Source organism: Mobula birostris, chromosome 7 (assembly GCF_030028105.1).
Source record: "Mobula birostris isolate sMobBir1 chromosome 7, sMobBir1.hap1, whole genome shotgun sequence".
Lineage (NCBI taxonomy): Eukaryota > Metazoa > Chordata > Chondrichthyes > Myliobatiformes > Myliobatidae > Mobula > Mobula birostris.
The window spans coordinates 26,406,685-26,427,233 of record NC_092376.1 but is presented as its reverse complement, the minus strand read 5'-3'; the positions used below and the strand labels follow the sequence as shown (position 1 = coordinate 26,427,233).

At 42.9% G+C, this 20,549-nt stretch overlaps 1 protein-coding gene across 1 annotated transcript in view; it reads left to right on the top strand.

The window, feature by feature from the left end:
• Positions 1-5,706: 5,706 nt before the first annotated feature.
• mgat4a (alpha-1,3-mannosyl-glycoprotein 4-beta-N-acetylglucosaminyltransferase A) overlaps positions 5,707-20,549 on the top strand; it is a 284,363-nt gene continuing 269,520 nt past the window's right edge. The window contains exon 1 of the mRNA XM_072262765.1: positions 5,707-6,147. Within this exon, the coding sequence (XP_072118866.1) occupies positions 6,054-6,147 (94 nt within the window). The 5' untranslated portion in view covers positions 5,707-6,053. The remainder of the gene's footprint in view (positions 6,148-20,549) is intronic.

The window sequence follows — 20,549 nt, the reverse complement described above, 5'->3', positions numbered from 1 at the left end:
AGATGCCAGAGAAGAATGGGTAGACTGCTTCAAGCCAACGGGAGGGCATCAGTAACTCAATTTACCACATGTTACAACAGTGATGTGCAGAAGAGCTTCTCTGAACCCCCAGCACATTGAATCTTGAAGTGGATGGGCTACAGCAGCAGAAGATCATGAACATATACTAAGTGGCCACTCCATTAGGTTCAGGAGTACCGAATAATGTGACCACAGAGTGTAAGTCAACAATAGGCTCTCTAAGCATGGGTGGTATTGTTTCTCAAGAAGATGGGTAAATAGTTCTCACTAAAGATTAACACAACTATCTTGAACCTTAGACAGTTTCGACTGCTGTGCTAAAAAGCCAGGTTACCCAAACGCCTCCTGACCCTAGATAGTGAATACCCATCACGTAATACAAACTGCATAACTCCCTCCACATACCAGTCCTTGCCATCATAAATAATACATCAATAGCCAGGCAGGGGAGCCCTGATGATACATTTAACTGCTTTGAATGTTCCTTTGCATTGATTATAACACATGAATAAATGAGTTCTTGCTCCATTTACTTAATTGATTTGCTACAATATTTCTACATATCCTTATGAGTGGCACCTTGATTCAAGATCTCAGCTCTTTGCATAAAATAGATGTTCTGTGAGGAACACTGACTTTCAGATGCATTAGTTGTGTACAGATCATTTCTAACCAATCCTCTGTGGAGATTCTCACTCCTAAGGGAGATGACTATAGCCACCTAGTACTAGGCTCTTCCTATGGTAGGACTGGCAGGACTTCTAATTGTCCTAGCACACATACTATTGGCTAGGATTTGCATTTTCCTTGCAGCAAAAGTCAAAATGGCCATCCTCTTGCTTCCATCCCTTTTTCCACTATGGCAACCACAATATGTGTTGCTAATATGTGACTGCCACATAAGATTCTCTTCAAGGCTGAGATCCTCCTCTGAATATTGCTCTAAATCATAGCCTTCCTGCTTCGGCCCTCGTTTCTGAGCGTAAATTGGATCCTTGCCAGATTAGCCTCTTTTTGCAGGAGTCCGCATTTGGTACTAGTGCTAAATACAGCCATACTTAAATAAATCAACAGTAAACACAATCTATTTACGGGATAGTTGAATTTTAATATCAGCTTCTTGCACCTCTGTAATCTGAGCAATGAAAGCTGTATCCTTCCATATGTTTACATGCCTGGGGCCCTTGGGATAATAGTTTCCAACCATTGCCATTCTAATCCTCAATTTCCTCAACAACTAAACAAAATCCTGCAGTCTTCAGCCTGATAGGAAGACATGCAGGTTATCAGTGACATACAAAGAACATTCAATGTTTCAGACTGTAAATAAGACACAGGAGCAGAATTAGGCTGTTGAGGCTGCTCCAGCATTCTAGCATGGCTGATTTAAGAACACTCTCAACCCCATTCTCCTGCATTCTTCCCGTAACCTTTGATGCCCTTACTAATCAAGAAACTATCAACCTTCATTTAAACATATCCAATAAATTGGCCTCCACAACCGTCGGTGGCAATGAATTCCACAGATTAACCCACCCTCTGATACAGAAATTCCTTTTCATCTCTGTCCCAAATAGATGTCCCTCTATCTGAGGCTGTGCATTCTGTCCTGGATTCCCCACTATAGGAAACATCCTCTCCACATCCACTCTATGTAGCCCTTTCAATATTCAATAGGTTTCAATGAGATCCCCCCCCCCCGCCGCATTCTTCCAAATTCCAACAAGTCCAAGCCCAGAGCCTGCCATGACCGTAAGGCTAAGTACAGCTCCAACGCCATACTTAAGTCTGCTGATGACACCACTGCCATAGGCTGATGATGAATTGCATAAAGGAGGGAGATTGAAATGGTGAATGGTGCCACGGCAACCTCTCACTCAGTGACAGCAAAATCAAAGGGCTGATTATTGACTATCAGAGGTCCATGGGCCAGTCCTTATTAGAGGACTGGAGGTGGAGTTATTATTTCAGAGAATCTGTCCTGGGACCAGTACAAAACACCAATGCCCAAGAATGGAAAAGCCCACAAAAATAGTACATACAGGCCAATCCATTACAGGAAAAGCCTCCCCATCATTGAACACATCTATAAGGGGCGCTGCCACAAGAAAGCAACATCCGTCACCAAAGACCCTCACCATCTGGAGCATGCCCCTTCCTCACTGCTGCCTCCGAGAAGGAGTACGGGAGCTTTATGCCGGTAACGGTTTATTACACTTTAACCAACAGGCTCCTGAACTAGCATGTACAACTTCTGTCACCTCAATAATGAACTGACTCACTTCCAGGGGCTCCACAATTCGTGTTCTCAGTATTATTTATTTAGTATTTTTTTTTGAATTTGCACTGGTTGCCTTCTTTTGTAAATTGATTGTTTGTCAGTCTTTGTGTGTAGTTTTTCATTGATTCTATTGTATTTCTTTGTTCTAATCTCGGGATTGTGTATGGCGATATATGCTGTGCGTACTTTGATAATAAATTTACTTTGAACTTTGAACATTGATAGCTGAAGGCGACATAGCAGATATACTCAATGCTGATCAGTTTGTACAGATGCTCTTGTAAATGGGTTTGGCAAACAGGTAGTTACTGTGTCAGACTGTTCAAAAACATTTTACAGTCCATTAAGTCCCTATGTAGAGCAGTCACTGTTGAAAAGCAACCAAATGTATGATCATCTCTTTGTGCTATTTGTTGACTGGAATAAATGTTGGCCGGGACTCCAAGTGAACTCTCCCACCTTTTCGTAGAATCGAAGAAACGTACAGCGCAGAGCAGGCCCCTTGTCCATACTAACTGTGATGCCTCGTTATGCTAGCCCATTTTCCCCATTACAGTCATATCCCTCTGCTCCTTGGAAATCTAAAAACCTGTACAAGTGCCTCTTAAACATTTTAATTGCACCTGCCTCCACCTCATCTCAAAGCTCACTGCAGATATTCACCACCCTCTGTGTGAAATATTTACTCATCACATCTCCTTGAAATTCTCTGCCCCACCCCCACCTCAGAGATGTGCCCTTTAGCTCTAGACTCCACTGTCCAGGGGGAAAGCATCTGACTGTCTATTGTATGTCTGTCCCTCATAACCTTCTTTACTTCTTTGAGACTCGATAAGATGCTTGGAAGTAGGTACAGAGGGAATGTCAGAGGTAAGTTTTTCACACAGAGAGTGGCGGGTGCATGGAATGCACTGCCTGCGATGGTGGTGCCGGTGGGGGTGGGCAGATACCATAGGGTCTTTTAAGAGATAAGTACATGGAGCTTAGAAAAATAGAGGACTGTGCAGTAGGGAAATTCTAGGCAGTTTCTAGAGTAGGTTACATGGTCGGCACAACATTGTGGGCCGAAGGGCCTGTAATGTGCTGTAGATGTCTATGTTCTATGAGGTTACCCCCCCCCCGCCCCCCACAAAACCTAGAGATGAGAATTACTGCTCAACCAAGGCTGATTGCTTAAGAGCATAAGAATTAGGAACAGGAGAAGCTAAAAAAACCCATTGAATGGGACCATATATAGGTTGATACACCAGTTTCAGTTCTTGTCTTAGACCTGTTCCCTTAGCTTCTCAAAGTTATCAAAGGCTCTCCCAAGTATATTCACAGCACTTCCTTAAAACCAGAGGCCCTGAGTTTTTGTGCACGCAAGGCCATTCTGAGACTATGGGTTAAAGTCAAGCTACAGTTCTCTGGCTCTCTGGTTTGTATGTCCTCCCGGTGACCACTTGCATTTTCTCAGGGTGCTGCAGTTTCCTCCCACATTTCAAAGACATACGGGTTAGGTTTGGTAAGTTGGTGCCAGAAGCATGGTAACACTTGTGGGCTGCCCCAGCAAAGCCTTGGACAGTGTGTTGCTCATCATCGTATTTCAGCATATGTTTTGATGTTACGATGTACACGTGACAAATAAAGATAATCTTTAATCTTATCTTCAATATTTCCCTGGTGCCCTGTCACCACTTCCTTAAACTTGGATGCCAGCAATTTTCCAAGCTATTTGTCACTTGAGCTATGGCCTATTAGCATCATCTCCCTAAAGCAAGAGCTCAGTGTTGAAAAGTGCATTTTAATACTGATGTGATGATGTGATGAGACCAAACTCAGGTTGGGGGTGCAACACCTCATATTCCATTTGGGTCGCCTCCAACCTGATGGCATGAACATCAATCTCTCTAACTTCTCACCCCTCCCTACTTTCCATTTTCCCATTCCCCATTCTGGTTACCCTTTCACTCATTTTCTTGTCCTCACCTGCCCACCACCTCCCTCTGGTTTATCTCCTTCTTCCATGTTCCACTGACCTCCCCTTTTTTCAGCCTTTTACATCTAACACCTATCTCCTGCCAGCATCTTGCTTCATCCACCATCCTCCACAAACCCACCTTCCCCTTCACTTGCTCTCACCTATCATCTGCCGGGTTGTACTCCTTCCCCCTCCCCCTCCCCCTCCCCCTCCTTCTTATTCCGTCTTCTGCCCCCTTCATTTCCAGTCCTGATGAAGTCTCAGGCCAAATTGACAACTGTTTATTTTCCCTCCGTACTTGGTTCCTGACTTGCTGAGTTCCCTCCAGCATTTCGTGTGTGTCGCTCAAGATATCCAACATCTGCAGAATCTCTTGTGTTCTTAATATTGTCATTCTTTGTAAGTAAAAGTTAGGTATTTTCTTCAATTTTAGAATTAGAAATGAAGACTATCCTTAGTGGTCACTTTACTAATAAACTGTCACTTGCTCATTACTGTAAATATCTAATCAGCCAATCATATGGCAGCAACTCAATGCATAAAAGCATGCAGACATGGTCAAGAGGTTCAGTTGTTGTTCAGACCAATCATCAGAATGGGGAAGAAATGTCTGCTAAGTGACTTTGACCATGGAATGATTTTTGGTGCCAGATGGGATGGTTTGAGTATCTCGGAAACTGCTGATCTCCTGGGATTTTCATCCACGATTATCTGTGGAGATTACAGGGAATGGTGCGATAAACAAAAAAAAAAATCCAGAGTAAGTGGCCGTTCTGTGGGTAAAAACGCCCTGTTAATGAGAGGACAGAGGAAAATGGCCAGACTGGTTTAAGCTGACAAGAAGGCGACAATAACTGAAATAACTATGTCTTACAAGAGTGTTGTTCAGAAGAGTATCACTGAATGCACAACACGTCAAACTATGAAGAGTATGGGCTACAGCAGCGGAAGACCACACCGGGTTCCGCTTCTGTACTTAATAAAGTAGCCACTAAGTGCGTATATCCATAATAAACACGGTAGTTTGGAACCGATGAGTGGCACTCTCTGTAACAACCTTTGTACACAGTTCCAAAAGGCCCTAAAAGTATTTATAAACATTAGGAAAAATTACGTGAAGTCGAACTGACATTTCTACTAATTTTACACCCTGTTGCTTCTTTGCCTTCTGCACGTTAGAAACTTGCCGAATCACTTATCCTGAGCAGCACACCTCTAAGTTCATCTGGACAGTCTTCCACCAGTTCCAAAACTGAGCCGCGGAAGCAGAAATTGACAGGGAAACAAAAGGCGGGGCTTGAAATTGCGCCCATGATTATGACGTGGGAGCTGCCTGACAGACAGACGAGTCACCCAGTCCGGAACAGAGATCGTTCTGCTGGCTTCGGTGATTGGGCGGTGGATCGTCAAGGGGGAGCCACTGAGTGCTGAGGGTGGGCGAGGCTTGGCGCTGCCGGAGCTCGGCAGGCGTGCGAAGGGCTTTTGCTTTGCCTTTTGGCCGGTTCGGTTCTTCTTGGACGTTTTGTAAGTGCTCACCTGCTACCCCGGGGTGTTTATTCAGCTTTCCTTTGGTATCTGTGCGAACTCATAAGCCGCGCTGAAAACTCGAGAAGAGGGACCGGAACAACAACAGTACAAATACTCGTTTTCCTCGCCTGTCGGGATTTAATGCGCGTAAAAAAAAATTGTGTTATAAATAAAGAGCTCACGGACCGACGGAACGCAGCGGAGCCCCAGTTCCTGCTATGAGAGAGACAGCGAAACTCCGGCGGCGACTCGGTGAGCAATGAGATGAGGCTCAGGCATGGGACTGTGGCCACAGCGTTAGTGTTTGTCACCTCCTTCCTCAGCCTGTCCTGGTACACGGCTTGGCAAAATGGAAAAGGTACGGTTTAATAAGCAAATCCGGAATACGTGTAAATGTATATCATCAGTTAAGAATTGCCTCTCTGTGTAAATTCAGGTCGAACAGCTATGTTTCACACAAGCTAGTAAACAGCAGTCCCGCTGCGGGTTTGCGTGTGCCATGTTAAGGCTGAAGCTGCCAAACGTCAGTGTATTAACTGAGCTGTAGAGGGTTACTTCAAATGTGACATACTTGTGCTGGAGCGGGTGGCTTGAAATGTGACTTAATTGAATGGGAAGCGAGCTGGCTGTCCCGCGATTGCGTACAAACGGGTTTGTATTTTCTGTTACGTTCACACGTGAGCCAGTTTGCAAAGTGTGAGTGACTTGTCGGCGACGGAGTTTGATCCGTCTGTAAAGATGGGCCGTGAGGTGTCTGTCCGAAGCAACCAAAACAGGCCACTTAGTGTACTATCACCACGAGAAAAATATGTATGGCTGAGGTGATTCTTTTGATTTATTAATAAAAGTATTGGCAACTTTAAATATGCCACTCTCTACAACCGCTTCCCTTTTCTGAATCGGGCCGAGTGCCATTCTACAGATATTTTAAAATCCGATTTCTGTAACTTTAACAGTCGTTGACGTTGCTTTATTGTAGTCAGGTAGTAAATAGAGGCATATTTGCTTAAATTTCCATATTGAATCCGTGTGTGTGTTTTAAATTATTCCCACTCCCCGCAGAGGCTGTGTGAAACTTGCCCTGAAGTTTAATCGGGCGTTACTAGAAATTAGAACATTTTCTTATAGCATCAGGGAGATGGCAGGTAACAGAACCTTGTGCCCTAGGTCTGGCTGCTGCTGGTTTCTACGTAAATGTAAACATAATCTGTTCCCGGATTGGGAAGTGGGAAGAGGAAAGTACTGAGCTGTTACAAAATAGACAGCGAGGTCTGGAATGCGATGCAGTAGATCCTAACTTACTCATTCTTTCCTGTTTGGTCTGTGTGGCCTTGTCTGTTTACTAGGCATGGAAGAAAGTCTTGAGACATCAAACTCAAATGCTGTCGAATGTTTGAAAGTGTATTGGCAAGTTGTTCACGAGGTTAATTGCACCTTTTTCCTGTGTTCTATGCCAATGATTGTTAGTTTTGTTTTTAGAAGAGGCAGTATTTACTATATTCATTAAATTTTGATCAGCAGCTTTACCGTGGTGGCTAAACAACATGCTAACAGGCCCCTTGGCCAGTTGTGTATACATTGACCAAGTCCTGAGCCAGTCCTATTTGTCTACTTTTAGTTCACATCTCTCTGACTTTCCTGTGTATAACTTCTCTGACTTTTAACGGAGGAAAATATCCAAGCTGCTTTTCAAAATGTACTCAAACAAAAATGAGTGTCAAGCTGAAAAAACCTGGTGTCTCTTCCCTTTCCTGTCCAATGGTGAAGAAGGGCGTCGGCCCAAAGAGTCAACTGTTTATTCATTTCCACAGATCCCTCCTGACCTGCGGAGTTTCTCCAGCATCTTGTGTGTGTAACATTAGAATGGGTGGACAAAAGCAGGGTCAATGAAATGATTTAATAGAGCTTGCACTTGGCTAAAAGTTTGTGACCTTATGAGGCCACTTGGGAAGCGCCATTATTGATGCCTTTAGACGTTGAGGAGGTTCAGAGCTGAGGAAGAATTTTTTTAGCCAGACCGTGGTGAATCGGTGGAAGTCATTGTCACAGACGGCTGTGGAGGCCAAGTTGCTGGGTAACTTAAAGCGGAGGTTGATAGGTTCTTGATTAGTAAGGGCGTCAAAGGTTATGGGGAGAAAGCAGAAGAATGGGGTTGAGAGGAATAATAAATTGTGATGGAATGGCAGAGCAGATTTGATGGGCTGAATGACCTAACTCTTCTCATGTGCCATGTGTCTAGCCAAAAGTTGGGTCAATGAGCTGGTTTAACAGAGCTTGCATTAGGCTGAAGGTTTTTTCAACCCTTTCACCTGATGAGCCCACATGCTATTTGTGAAGTGTGATTACAGTTGTCTTGGAATAGACAAATCCCAGTAGCAGCATTGAAGTAAATGACATGTTCTGTCGAGCAATGCACCAGGCAATTCACTGAGCCAATTGCAGCACCGAGAGCAATGCTTCCATCATTAAGGACCCCTGTCAACCAGGGCAAGCTCACTTATTGTATTACCGTCAAAGAGGAGGTGCAGGCGCACTCGATATTTTAGGAACAGCTTCTTCCCCTTCGACGTCAGGTTTCTGCATGAACAATGAACCAAACCATGAACTATTTTTGTGCTGTATTTCCCTTACTTATTTACTTTTTATGTATTTCTTTTGCAACAGAATATTTAAAAACTACAAATTTCATGACACATGTGATCTTAAACCTGACTGTGATTTTTGTTTGGTTGTTGGAAGTATATTTTCCCCAGAGTACTGAGTAAACTCCTCCTACCTATTTTTTTTGTAGAAAAGAGAAAGGGAATCGTTCCCAACCGATTAGGAGTGAGCAAGGTTGGTGTAACACAAGAGCATGAGAGATATGCGTGGGCTATTAGACGCATCTGATAGGCATCACGGTGCTGTGGTCGTATAGTTGGGTGCCATAGTAGAGTAGTGGTTAGTGCAACACTATTACTGCTCAGGGTGTTCTGGAGTTTGGAGTTCAATTCCAGCGCCGTCTGTAAAGAGATTGTACATTCTCTCCAGGAGCCGTGTGGATTTCCTCCAGGTTCTTCAGCTTCCTCCCCTCCCACGCTGAAACAATGAAATACAATAAGCAGTGCACAAAAGCACCTGAACTGTTATTTGGAAATAGTGAATACAGCACTGGTCTAAAAATTCTATCTAACCTCTGTTCCTCGATCAAGGCCTCTTAGTATCTGGCAGGTTTCAATGAGATTGCCTTCATCTTTCTGAACTGCATAGAGTACAGGCCCAGATACATGAAGTATTTTTCATATGTTAAACCTTTCATTTTTAGAGTCATTCTTGTGAACCACTTCTGGACTCTCTCTAGGGCCAGGACATCCTTCCTTAGATAAGGGAATCAGAGTTCTCTTAAAGTTGAAAGTAAATTTATTATCAAAGTACATATGTGTCACCATAGACAAACCTGAGATTCATTTTCTTGTGGGCATACTCGATAAATTCAATAACCATAATAGAATCAATGAAAGACCACACCAATGGGGTAGACAACCAGTGTGCAAAAGATGACAAACTGTGTAAATAGAGAAAGACATTAAAATAATAATAATCAATAAATAAGCAATAAATGTTGAGAAATGAGATTTTTTTTTAAAAACCCTAAAATTAAGTCCACAGGTTGTGGGAACAGTTCAGTGATGGGCAAGTCAAGTTGAGTGAAGTTCTCCCCATTGGTTCAAGAGCCTGATGACTGAGGGGTAATAACTGTTCCTGAACCTGGTGGTGTGGGTCCTGAATCCTCATCCTGATGGGAGTATGAGGAGAAGTGAGTTGCACAATGGAGGCAGAATGTAAATTTCCAGAGGATATAAATTTCCATAGAATTAGCGAACTTCAGAACATGTGGGATTTTAATTGAAACAGTAAATGCTACAATAATTCAAACTGCATCCTTACTGAGGGGGGGGAAAAAGTAAATGTTTCAAGTTGACAGCCTTTCATCGGTGATTGTGTTCAAGTCAGGATAGTGCACAACTTTATTCAGCTATCTGTTTGCTCCCTACCCTTGTTGATGGAGGCCACTGCTTGGGTTGAACTTGTCCTGTGTTCAAAGCCAGGGTCAATTTATTATCAAAGGTCCCTGATGGTTGCTACTTTCCTGCAATAATGCTCCATGTAAATGTGCTTTATCTCATGATGAATTGGGCTGTATCTTTTTGTAGAATTTTCCATTCATGGGCATTGATGTTTCCATATCAGGCTGTGATGCAGCCAGTCAATATACTCTCCACCACATATCTGTTGAAGTTTGTTAAAATATGTGTGGGAGCACGTGGCCAAGTGGTTAAGGCACTGGACTAGCCACCTGAAGGTCGTGAGTTTGAGCCCCAGCCGAGGCAGCGTGTTGTGTCCTTGAGCAAGGCACTTAATCACACATTGCTCTGCGATGACACTGGTGCCAAGCTGTATGGGTCCTAATGCCCTTCCCTTGGACAACATTGATGTCGTGGAGAGGGGAGACTTGCAGCATGGGCAACTGCTGGTCTTCCATACAACCTTGCCCAGGCCTGCGTCCTGGAGAGTGAAGACTTTCCAGGCGCAGATCCATTGTCTCACAAGACTAACGGATGCCTTTACTTTGTTAAAATATTAGATGTCATAGTGAATCTTCACAAGCTCCAACGGAAGTAAAGGTGCTGCTGTGCTTCCTTTGTAATTGCACGTGTGCTGGGCTTAGGACAAGTCCTCCGAAATAATAAAACCAAGGAATATAAAGTTTCTGACTCTCTGATTCCTCCGATGAGGACTGGCTCATGGACTTCTGGTTTCTTCCTCCTGAAGTCAATCAGCTCATTGGTCTTGCTGACATTGAGTAAGAGGTTGTTTTGTGGCACCAGATCTTCAATCTCCCTCCTATATGCCTGCCTTTTTCTTCCCAATGCAGTCTGACCAAAGTCTTAAAGCCTTAGCAGTGCATCCTTTTACATTCTAATCCCCTTGAAATCAGTGCTAGTATTGCATTTGCTGCCATTGCCACAAACTCAACCCTCAAGTTAACTGTGAGGGAATCCCAGGTCCCTTTGCTCCTGATTTCCAAATTTCTTCCCATTAAGAAAATAGTTGACACCTTTATTCTTCCTACCAAAGTGCATAACCTCACGCTCCCCACATTGTTCGCTAAGTGTAACTATTATAGCAGCTTCTGTGAAGTGCCAGAGCGTGGCACTTGCAGCATAAAAATCCTGATGTCACTGTTGACGATGGGTTAACACGTACAAAATGCTGGAGGGTCTCAGTAGGTCTGTCAGCATCTGTGGAAAGGAATAAATAGTTGACATTTTTGGGCTGAGACTGTTCATCAGGGCTGCAAAGAAAGGTGGAAGAAGCCAGAAAGCATTTCCAGTATCTGTAAGTCTCCTGTTAAAGATATGTTAACTTCTCCAAAACAGCACCTCATTGTCTGGCTCTTCTGTATTATACTACGAATGCAAAATAAGCTCACCACACAGAGGAAATATCCATTCCATCTGTTCTCTTTTCATAACGTGATGAGGTTTAAAATTGGCTAGTTAACCTCTTGGGACTGGAAATTAACTGTTGTATGTGTGAAATCTAGTTCTTCCAGGTTTTGATTGCTATCGGACTGTCAGATTTTGTTCCATATGCTTTTTCATTATCTCAACAGATTTCCTATTTACTTTCCATACCTGATTTGGTTTTGAATACACTTTCTAAGTTCAGATTGTACGCCTATCCTAAACACGAAAACACGCCATTCGACTCAATCATCCTACTAAAGTTGTGAATACGGCCTAGACCATCACAGGTAAAGCCCTTCCAACCATTGACCACATTCACGTGAAACACTGTCGCTGGAAAGCAGCATCCATCATCAGGGACCCCCACCACCCAAGAAATGCTCTCTTCTCACTATTGCCATCAGGAAGAAGGGACAGGAACCTCAGGATTCACACCACCAGGTTCAGGAACAGTTATTACCACTCAACCATCGGGTTCTTGAATCAAAGGGAATAACTTCACTTGCCCCATGATTGAAATGTTCCCACAACCATTGGACTCACTTCCAATGACTCTTCATCTCATGTACACAATATTTTATTGCTTATTTAATATTTGTATTTGCATAATTTGTTGTCTTCTGCACTCTGGTTGAACACCTTAGTAGGGTGGTCTTTTATTGATTCGTTACAGTTATTGTTCTATAGGTTTATTGAGAATGCCCACAAGAAAATGAATCACAGGGTTGTATGTGATGACATATAGCTTTTGGTAATAAATTTACTTTGATCTTTGAACTTTGAACCATGTGTTGGAAATTGTGCTGTATAGGGATTTCCCTCAGAAGGATTTTCTGTTTGTATTCTTGCATCCTTTTCGGGTATTTTCAGCTACTTGTTACAAGCGATCTGTGATGATGAGTAACTCTGAGTAAGAGATTATCCTAATTTCTATAGGATTAGTAATCATTTAGGACTTTTGACATGCAGGTTTGAGTTCTCTGATTTCCCTCCATGTGTATCCAGTCTAACCTTGTCATTACTTTAAAGACCAGTAACTGTTTGCATCATCGGCTCCCTTTTTCCAGAGAGAACACTGAACATGTTCAGATTTCCATTGGCTGCAATTTCTCAGCTGCTGGTCTCTCTGTGTAATTCACTTTTGTCTCAGTATCATCTTTTTCCATACTGGAGTCTACATTGATCTAATTTTACAGCAATTGTGATATTTTGATTTCAAAAGATGAAATATTGCAGGTGCTGGAAATCAGAAATAAAGCAAGAAATGCAGATGGAATAGATAGCATCTGTGTTGAGAGGTTTGTGTTTGAAATTGGGTACTAAACTTGTCATCCAGCTGGAATGAATTATCCCTATGCAGTTGTGTCCCATTCAGCTGCTTTTCTGGATTATTGGAGTATTTATTTTTCATAGTTTTTTTTATTTACATGTTTGTTAGCCTCCTACCTATTTGCTTTCTTAAGTTGTCTTCATACTTTCAATACTTTCAGTCAGTTTTGATTGTTTTAAGAGGAGGAGGCATTCGTGATTGTTGTCCCAGGGGCTTTCAGAGCTCTTCCCCGCCACCCCCCCCCGCCCTTCTTGCATCTTAATTTTGCTAAAGATAAATCTGACCCTGATCAGCCATTTCCAGTGGCTGCGAGTGTTCAGTTTTGTTCTCTGCAAATCACTTTTGCATTTCCCCTCAGTGCTTCTAGAGAAACTGCATTCAGCAGCCATTCAGAGTAAACTGCAAACATTTGCCTATACTGTACTGCATTCTGGAGCCAAGCTCAAAACACTGAGAGGATGGGTCTGATACTTCCCCTGCAAACTGCTCCTTTTTTTTATTTCAGAAATAAACTTTGTTCATAAAAATATATACAAGAAATACAGAGCAAAAAATACATGGCTGTCTTTGTGTTTGTAGTGTCATCAAATCAATACACTTGCTGTTCAGTCAAACCTGTGCATACTATTTACAAAGCATCAGCGCTATTCACATCAAACACCTTTAATCCATTTCCTCATGGCCAACTATTTTAATTCCACGCCCCATTCGCGTTCCGATATTTCAGTCCACGGCTACTCGCAGGTTGGAGGAGCAACGCCTCCTATTCTGTCTGGGTAGTCTCCAACCTGATGGCATAAACATTCATTTCTCTAACTTCTGGTAATTTCTTCCTGTCCCTCTTTTTTTTCTATTTCCCATTCTTGGGCTCCTCTCATCCCTTCTTTTCTCCTCACCTGTCTATCACCTCCCTCTGGGGGGCTCCCCTATCAGATTCCTCCTTCACCCCTTTATCTTTTTACACCTATCACTTCCTAGCTTCTCACTTCATCCTCCCACCCACCTTCCTTGCCCCTCACTGAGCCTCACTTATCACCTTCCAGCTTGCCCTCTTTCTCCTTCCCCCGCCACTTTATTCTGTTTCCTTCCCTCTTCCTTTCCAGTCCTGATGAAGTTTCTCAGTCTGAAACATTGACTGTTTATTGCCCTCCATAGATGCTGCCTGACCCCCTGAATTCAAGTATTTTGTGTGTGTTATTCTAGTGCTATTCACGTGGTCTCTTTGAACAATATACCCATCCACTGTTTGAGGTGCTGTTGCACAGGATTCAGTCCTTTGGTGTCTACTGGCAGTAGTACCTTGTGTTGTAGTTGTTTGGGCGTTTTGGGGTTAGGACACTAGACGCTAGAATACTATGGCACAGTACAGGCCCTTTGGCCCTTGATGTTGTGCCGACCCATATATAAAGCAAATATTGACTTCAGCGACCAACCTTGAGATTTGAATACGCATTAAAGATTAAACTAAAGTGCAGCTGTGTAGTATGTGTTGACCTAAATTTGTTACTTGTCTGTGGTAAAGATATGAAAGGGGTGTGTATTTCACAGGAAGCATGTAATCATAGATTTGTTTGAATGGTCCTGAAACTTTCTTTGCTCTTTAGCACATAAAATGATGTGTAGGACTGGGCCAAGCAGACTTTTCCAATGAAAGCGTCTCAATATGATGCCTGCTGTATCTTGTTTTGTTGGATAAAGAGGCTGCTTCACAGCTACTAGTACTTTTCTCTGTTGACTTCATTCACACGACAGCAGTAGTCCTTCCCTATAAAGCCTTTGCGCTTGGCAGCAGAGTGTCCCTTTTCACCTGCCTTGCAGCCAAGAAATTGGCATGAGTTAACATTGACTTTTAGACATCTCTTTAGAAAGCCAATAAATTCCAAGCAGATCAAAGATGATGTTGAGTTGCATCACTGTGTAAATCATGCAGAGCTGTTACAATTTATCTGGATGAATCTTGACAGGAATCCTTTTCCAGACCTTGGCAAACTCATTATCCACAAAGGATCAGATGATCATCTGAAAATAAATTTTATTATCAAAGTATATGTCACCATATAGTACTTTGAGATTCATTTTCGTGAATGCATGTACAATTAAATAAAGATGTTCAATAGAATTTATGAAAACATACATACTGTAAATACTGACAAACAACCAATATGTAAGATCAGAGAAATTGTACAATATAGTTGTATAGTCCTTGACAGTGAGTCTGTCGGTTGTGGAATCAGTTTAGAGTAGAGGTGTATGAAGTTATCCAATCTGGTTCAGGAGCCTGATGGTTGGAAGGTAATAACTGTCCTTGAACCTAGTGTTATGGAACCTAAGGCTCCTGTACCACCTCCCTGATGGCAGAAGTGAGAAGAAAGCATGGCCTGGGTGGTGGGGTGGTGGGGGTCCTTGATGATGGATGCTGTTTTCCTCTGCTAGCCTTCCTTGTAAATGCACTCAATAGTGGGGAGGGCTTTGTTTGTAATGGACTGGACTGTATCCACTGCTTTCTGTAGATTTTTCCATTCCTGAACATTGGACCGGGCTGTGGTGCAACCAGTTAGGATACTCTTCACTGTGCATCTATAGAAGTTTGTCGAAGCTTTAGGTGACATGCAGAATCCAAGTCTGTTTCTAAGGAAGCAGAGGTGCTGCCATGCCTTTATGATGGCTCATTGGCTACTTGGAGGGCAGTATAGGATGGAAGTGAGACTCTGATGGTACCTGCCCCTGTTGCACATTACTCTCCTCTGACAATGAAGTTACACGAGAACACGTGAGAAATCTGGATCCCTGCCCATAATCTTGGGTACCATCCCCCAGCGAAGGTGAGCCTTGATGGTGAAAATTACCATTGCCTTCAAAGTGACAGTGTGTCTTTTAATCATCTAGGGGAAAACACATTTGAAAATCACGATCACAGATCTGTCACAAGACTCAGTCAACTGGGTGGCAGTGATCTCTGCTCTACTGGATGGTGGGGATGGTGGGGATGAGCGAAACCCATTACCAAGGATCCCCACCATCCAGGGCATGCTGTCTTCTCTCTACTACCATCAGGAAGGAGACCCAAGGAACTTGGGTCTTACACCATCAGCAGGCTCTTGAACCAGTGTAGGTAATGTCATTCACCTCAACTCCAAACTAATTCCACAACCTACCAACTCGCTTCCAAGGATTCTGCAGCACATGTTCTTAGTATTATCTACTTGTTTTATTTGCACAATTTGCCTCTTGCTGATTGGCTGTTGGTCAGTCTTTATTTATGTCTAGTTTTTCATAAATTTTATTGTGTTTCTTTATTTTCCTTAAAATGCCTGCAAGGAAACATCTCAAGCTACTATAATAAGTTTACTCTGACCTTGTAGGAACTCCATGGAAGGCACCAAGATCAGGCTAAAAAGTGGGTGGCTGGACCTGTATGATGGCAGTACTAACTGCTGCACTAGGATGCTTCAAAACACTTGCAGATTTTTGATTTCCATTTGAAGCTTTTAATCCACTGGAATACTGATACATATTATATACAAATCCTCAATCATCAGAGGTGTTTTAAGTTGCTACTTAAGCATATTTTGGACTACATTTTAAGAATGCAAAAATTAAGAAACCTTATTATGAAGAATATCATCTAATCATAACTAGTTTAACCATTTAGATATATTTATGTAACAGGGCTGTTAATATAGCGACCTTGTGATCTGTAGGAATGAATTCACCAAGGCACCTGGAGAAATTTAAAACCATTAATAAATCTGGATGATACAGCTGGTATCAGTGATGGTGATCGCAAATGTACTGAATGTCATTAAAAATCCTACTTTGTTCGCTAATGTCCTTCAGGGAAAGGGATTGGTTGTGTTTACTCACAACAGCTTGTTTGTCCCAAAACTGCCCTTGGAAAAGACTTAGCAATCTGCTTTGTTCACAGGCAATTGGGGATGGGCATTAAATTTACTGAGTGGCCACTATATTAGGTACAGGAGAAACTTAATAAAGTGGCCACTTAGTGTGCGTTCGTGGTCTTCTGCTGTAGCCCATCCATTTCAAGGTTCAGCATGTGTTGTGCTTTCAGAGAATGTTCTTCTGCACACCACCATTGTAACACATGGTTAATTGAGTTACTGTCACCTTCCTGTCAGCTTGAACCAGTCTGGCCATTCTCCTCCGACCTCTCTTATAAACAAGGAATTATCGCACACAGAACTGTCACTCACTGAATGCTTTTTGTTTTTCACACCAATCTCTGTGAAATAGAGACTGTTGTGCATGAAAATCCCAGGAGATCAGCAGTTTCAGAGATACTCAAACCGCCCTATCTGGCACCAACAATCACTCCAAGGTCAAAGTCACTTAGATCCCATTTCTTCCTCATTTTGACGTTTTGTCTCAACAACTGAACCTCTTGAACTTGTCTGCATTCTTTTATGCGTTGAGTTCCTGCCACATGACTAGCTAATGAGATATTTGTTTACAACGCAATAGAAAGGAAGGACATAAGCTGGGAAGATGTGGAATCGATATGGGTAGAGCTGCGTAACACTAAGGGGCAGAAAACGCTGGTGGGAGTTGTGTACAGGCCACCTAACAGTAGTAGTGAGGTCGGAGATGGTATTAAACAGGAAATTAGAAATGTGTGCAATAAAGGAACAGCAGTTATAATGGGTGACTTCAATCTACATGTAGATTGGGTGAACCAAATTGGTAAAGGTGCTGAGGAAGAGGATTTCTTGCAATGTATGCGGGATGGTTTTTTGAACCAACATGTCGAGGAACCAACTAGAGAGCAGGCTATTCTGGACTGGGTTTTGAGCAATGAGGAAGGGTTAATTAGCAATCTTGTCGTGAGAGGCCCTTTGGGTAAGAGTGACCATAATATGGTGGAATTCTTCATTAAGATGGAGAGTGACATAGTTAATTCAGAAACAAAGGTTCTGAACTTAAAGAGGGGTAACTTTGAAGGTATGAGACGTGAATTAGCTAAGATAGACTGGCAAATGACACTTAAAGGATTGACGGTGGATATGCAATGGCAAGCATTTAAAGGTTGCATGGATGAACTACAACAATTGTTCATCCCAGTTTGGCAAAAGAATAAATCAAGGAAGGTAGTACACCTGTGGCTGACAAGAGAAATTAGGGATAGTATCAATTCCAAAGAAGAAGCATACAAATTAGCCAGAGAAAGTGGCTCACCTGAGGACTGGGAGAAATTCAGAGTTCAGCAGAGGAGGACAAAGGGCTTAATTAGGAAGGGGAAAAAAGATTATGAGAGAAAACTGGCAGGGAACATAAAAACTGACTGTAAAAGCTTTTATAGGTATGTAAAAAGGAAAAGACTGGTAAAGACAAATGTAGGTCCCCTACAGACAGAAACAGGTGAATTGATTATGGGGAGCAAGGACATGGCAGACCAATTGAATAATTACTTTGGTTCTGTCTTCACTAAGGAGGACATAAATAATCTTCCAGAAATAGTAGAGGACAGAGGGTCCAGTGAGATGGAGGAACTGAGCGAAATACTTGTTAGTAGGGAAGTGGTGTTAGGTAAATTGAAGGGATTGAAGGCAGATAAATCCCCAGGGCCAGATGGTCTGCATCCTAGAGTGCTTAAGGAAGTAGCCCAAGAAATAGTGGATGCATTAGTGATAATTTTTCAAAACTCGTTAGATTCTGGACTAGTTCCTGAGGATTGGAGGGTGGCTAATGTAACCCCACTTTTTAAAAAAGGAGGGAGAGAGAAACCGGGGAATTATAGACTGGTTAGCCTAACGTCGGTGGTGGGGAAACTGCTGGAGTCAGTTATCAAAGATGTGATAACAGCACATTTGGAAAGTGGTGAAATCATCGGACAAAGTCAACATGGATTTGTGAAAGGAAAATCATGTCTGACGAATCTCATTGAATTTTTTGAGGATGTAACTAGTAGAGTGGATAGGGGAGAACCAGTGGATGTGGTATATTTGGATTTTCAGAAGGCTTTTGACAAGGTCCCACACAGGAGATTAGTGTGCAAACTTAAAGCACACGGTATTGGGGGTAAGGTATTGATGTGGATGGAGAATTGGTTAGCAGACAGGAAGCAAAGAGTGGGAATAAACGGGACCTTTTCAGAATGGCAGGCGGTGACTAGTGGGGTACCGCAAGGCTCAGTGCTGGGACCCCAGTTGTTTACAATGTATATTAATGACTTGGATGAGGGAATTAAATGCAGCATCTCCAAGTTTGCGGATGACACGAAGCTGGGTGGCAGTGTTAGCTGTGAGGAGGATGCTAAGAGGATGCAGAGTGACTTGGATAGGTTGGGTGAGTGGGCAAATTCATGGCAGATGCAATTTAATGTGGATAAATGTGAAGTTATCCACTTTGGTAGCAAAAATAGGAAAACAGATTATTATCTGAATGGTGGCCGATTAGGAAAAGGGGAGGTGCAACGAGACCTGGGTGTCATTATACACCAGTCATTGAAAGTGGGCATGCAGGTACAGCAGGCGGTGAAAAAGGCGAATGGTATGCTGGCATTTATAGCGAGAGGATTTGAGTACAGGAGCAGGGAGGTACTACTGCAGTTGTACAAGGCCTTGGTGAGACCACACCTGGAGTATTGTGTGCAGTTTTGGTCCCCTAATCTGAGGAAAGACATCCTTGCCATGGAGGGAGTACAAAGAAGGTTCACCAGATTGATTCCTGGAATGGCAGGATTTTCATATGAAGAAAGACTGGATGAACTGGGCTTGTACTCGTTGGAATTTAGAAGATTGAGGGGGGATCTGATTGAAACGTATAAAATCCTAAAGGGATTGGACAGGCTAGATGCAGGAAGATTGTTCCCGATGTTGGGGAAGTCCAGAACAAGAGGTCACAGTTTGAGGATAAAGGGGAAGCCTTTTAGGACCGAGATTAGGAAAAACTTCTTCACTCAGAGAGTGGTGAATCTGTGGAATTCTCTGCCACAGGAAGCAGTTGAGGCCAGTACATTGGCTATATTTAAGAGGGAGTTAGATATGGCCCTTGTGGCTACGGGGATCAGGGGGTATGGAGGGAAGGCTGGGGCAGGGTTCTGAGTTGGATGATCAGCCATGATCATAATAAATGGCGGTGCAGGCTCGAAGGGCCGAATGGCCTACTCCTGCACCTATTTTCTATGTTTCTATGTATACATAATAAAATAACCACTGTGTGTAGAACTTTGCCACGCGTACATTGGAACCTGATGTGTGCGCGCCCAGAGTCTATGCACAAAGATAAGAACTACAAAGGTAATTTGTTCCTCATTTCTCTGTGAGCTTGTCTTTAATGCCTTTGTGGACAAGTTCCTTTGTTCTGATACACATGTGATGTCCAGGAGACAGCTCAGTGACCCTGGGTCTGTACTCACTGGAGTTTAGAAGGGTCGGGGATGGGGGGATCTCATTGAAACCCACAGAATATCGAAAGGTCTGGGTACGATGGAGACAATGCTTCCTGTAGTTGGTGAGTCTAGGACTGGAGGGAACACCCTCAGAATTAATGGACATCCCTTTAGAACATAGATGAGCAAGTCTTTAGCCAAAGGGTGGTAAATCTATGGAATTCATTGCCACCGATGGCCATAGAGGCCAAAGTATTGAATATGTTTAAAGTGGAGATTGATGGGTTCTTGATTAGCAAGGGTGTCAAAGGTTACGGGAAGAAGGCTGGAGAAGGGGTTGAGGGAGTAATAAATCAGCCATGGCAGATTAGACTCGATGGGCCAAATGGACTAATTCTGCTTGGCCCTATGGTCTTGCACGGGTATTCTATAACCTGATTGCCACCTCTACCTGAGATTGGCACCCATCCACCTTCCTAATAGATTTGGCAAAAGGCTGATCCGTCCTACAAATAAGACAGAGGAAAGGGCAGTTTTGCCTGAGCCCATATCCCACAATGTTTAACTGACTATCA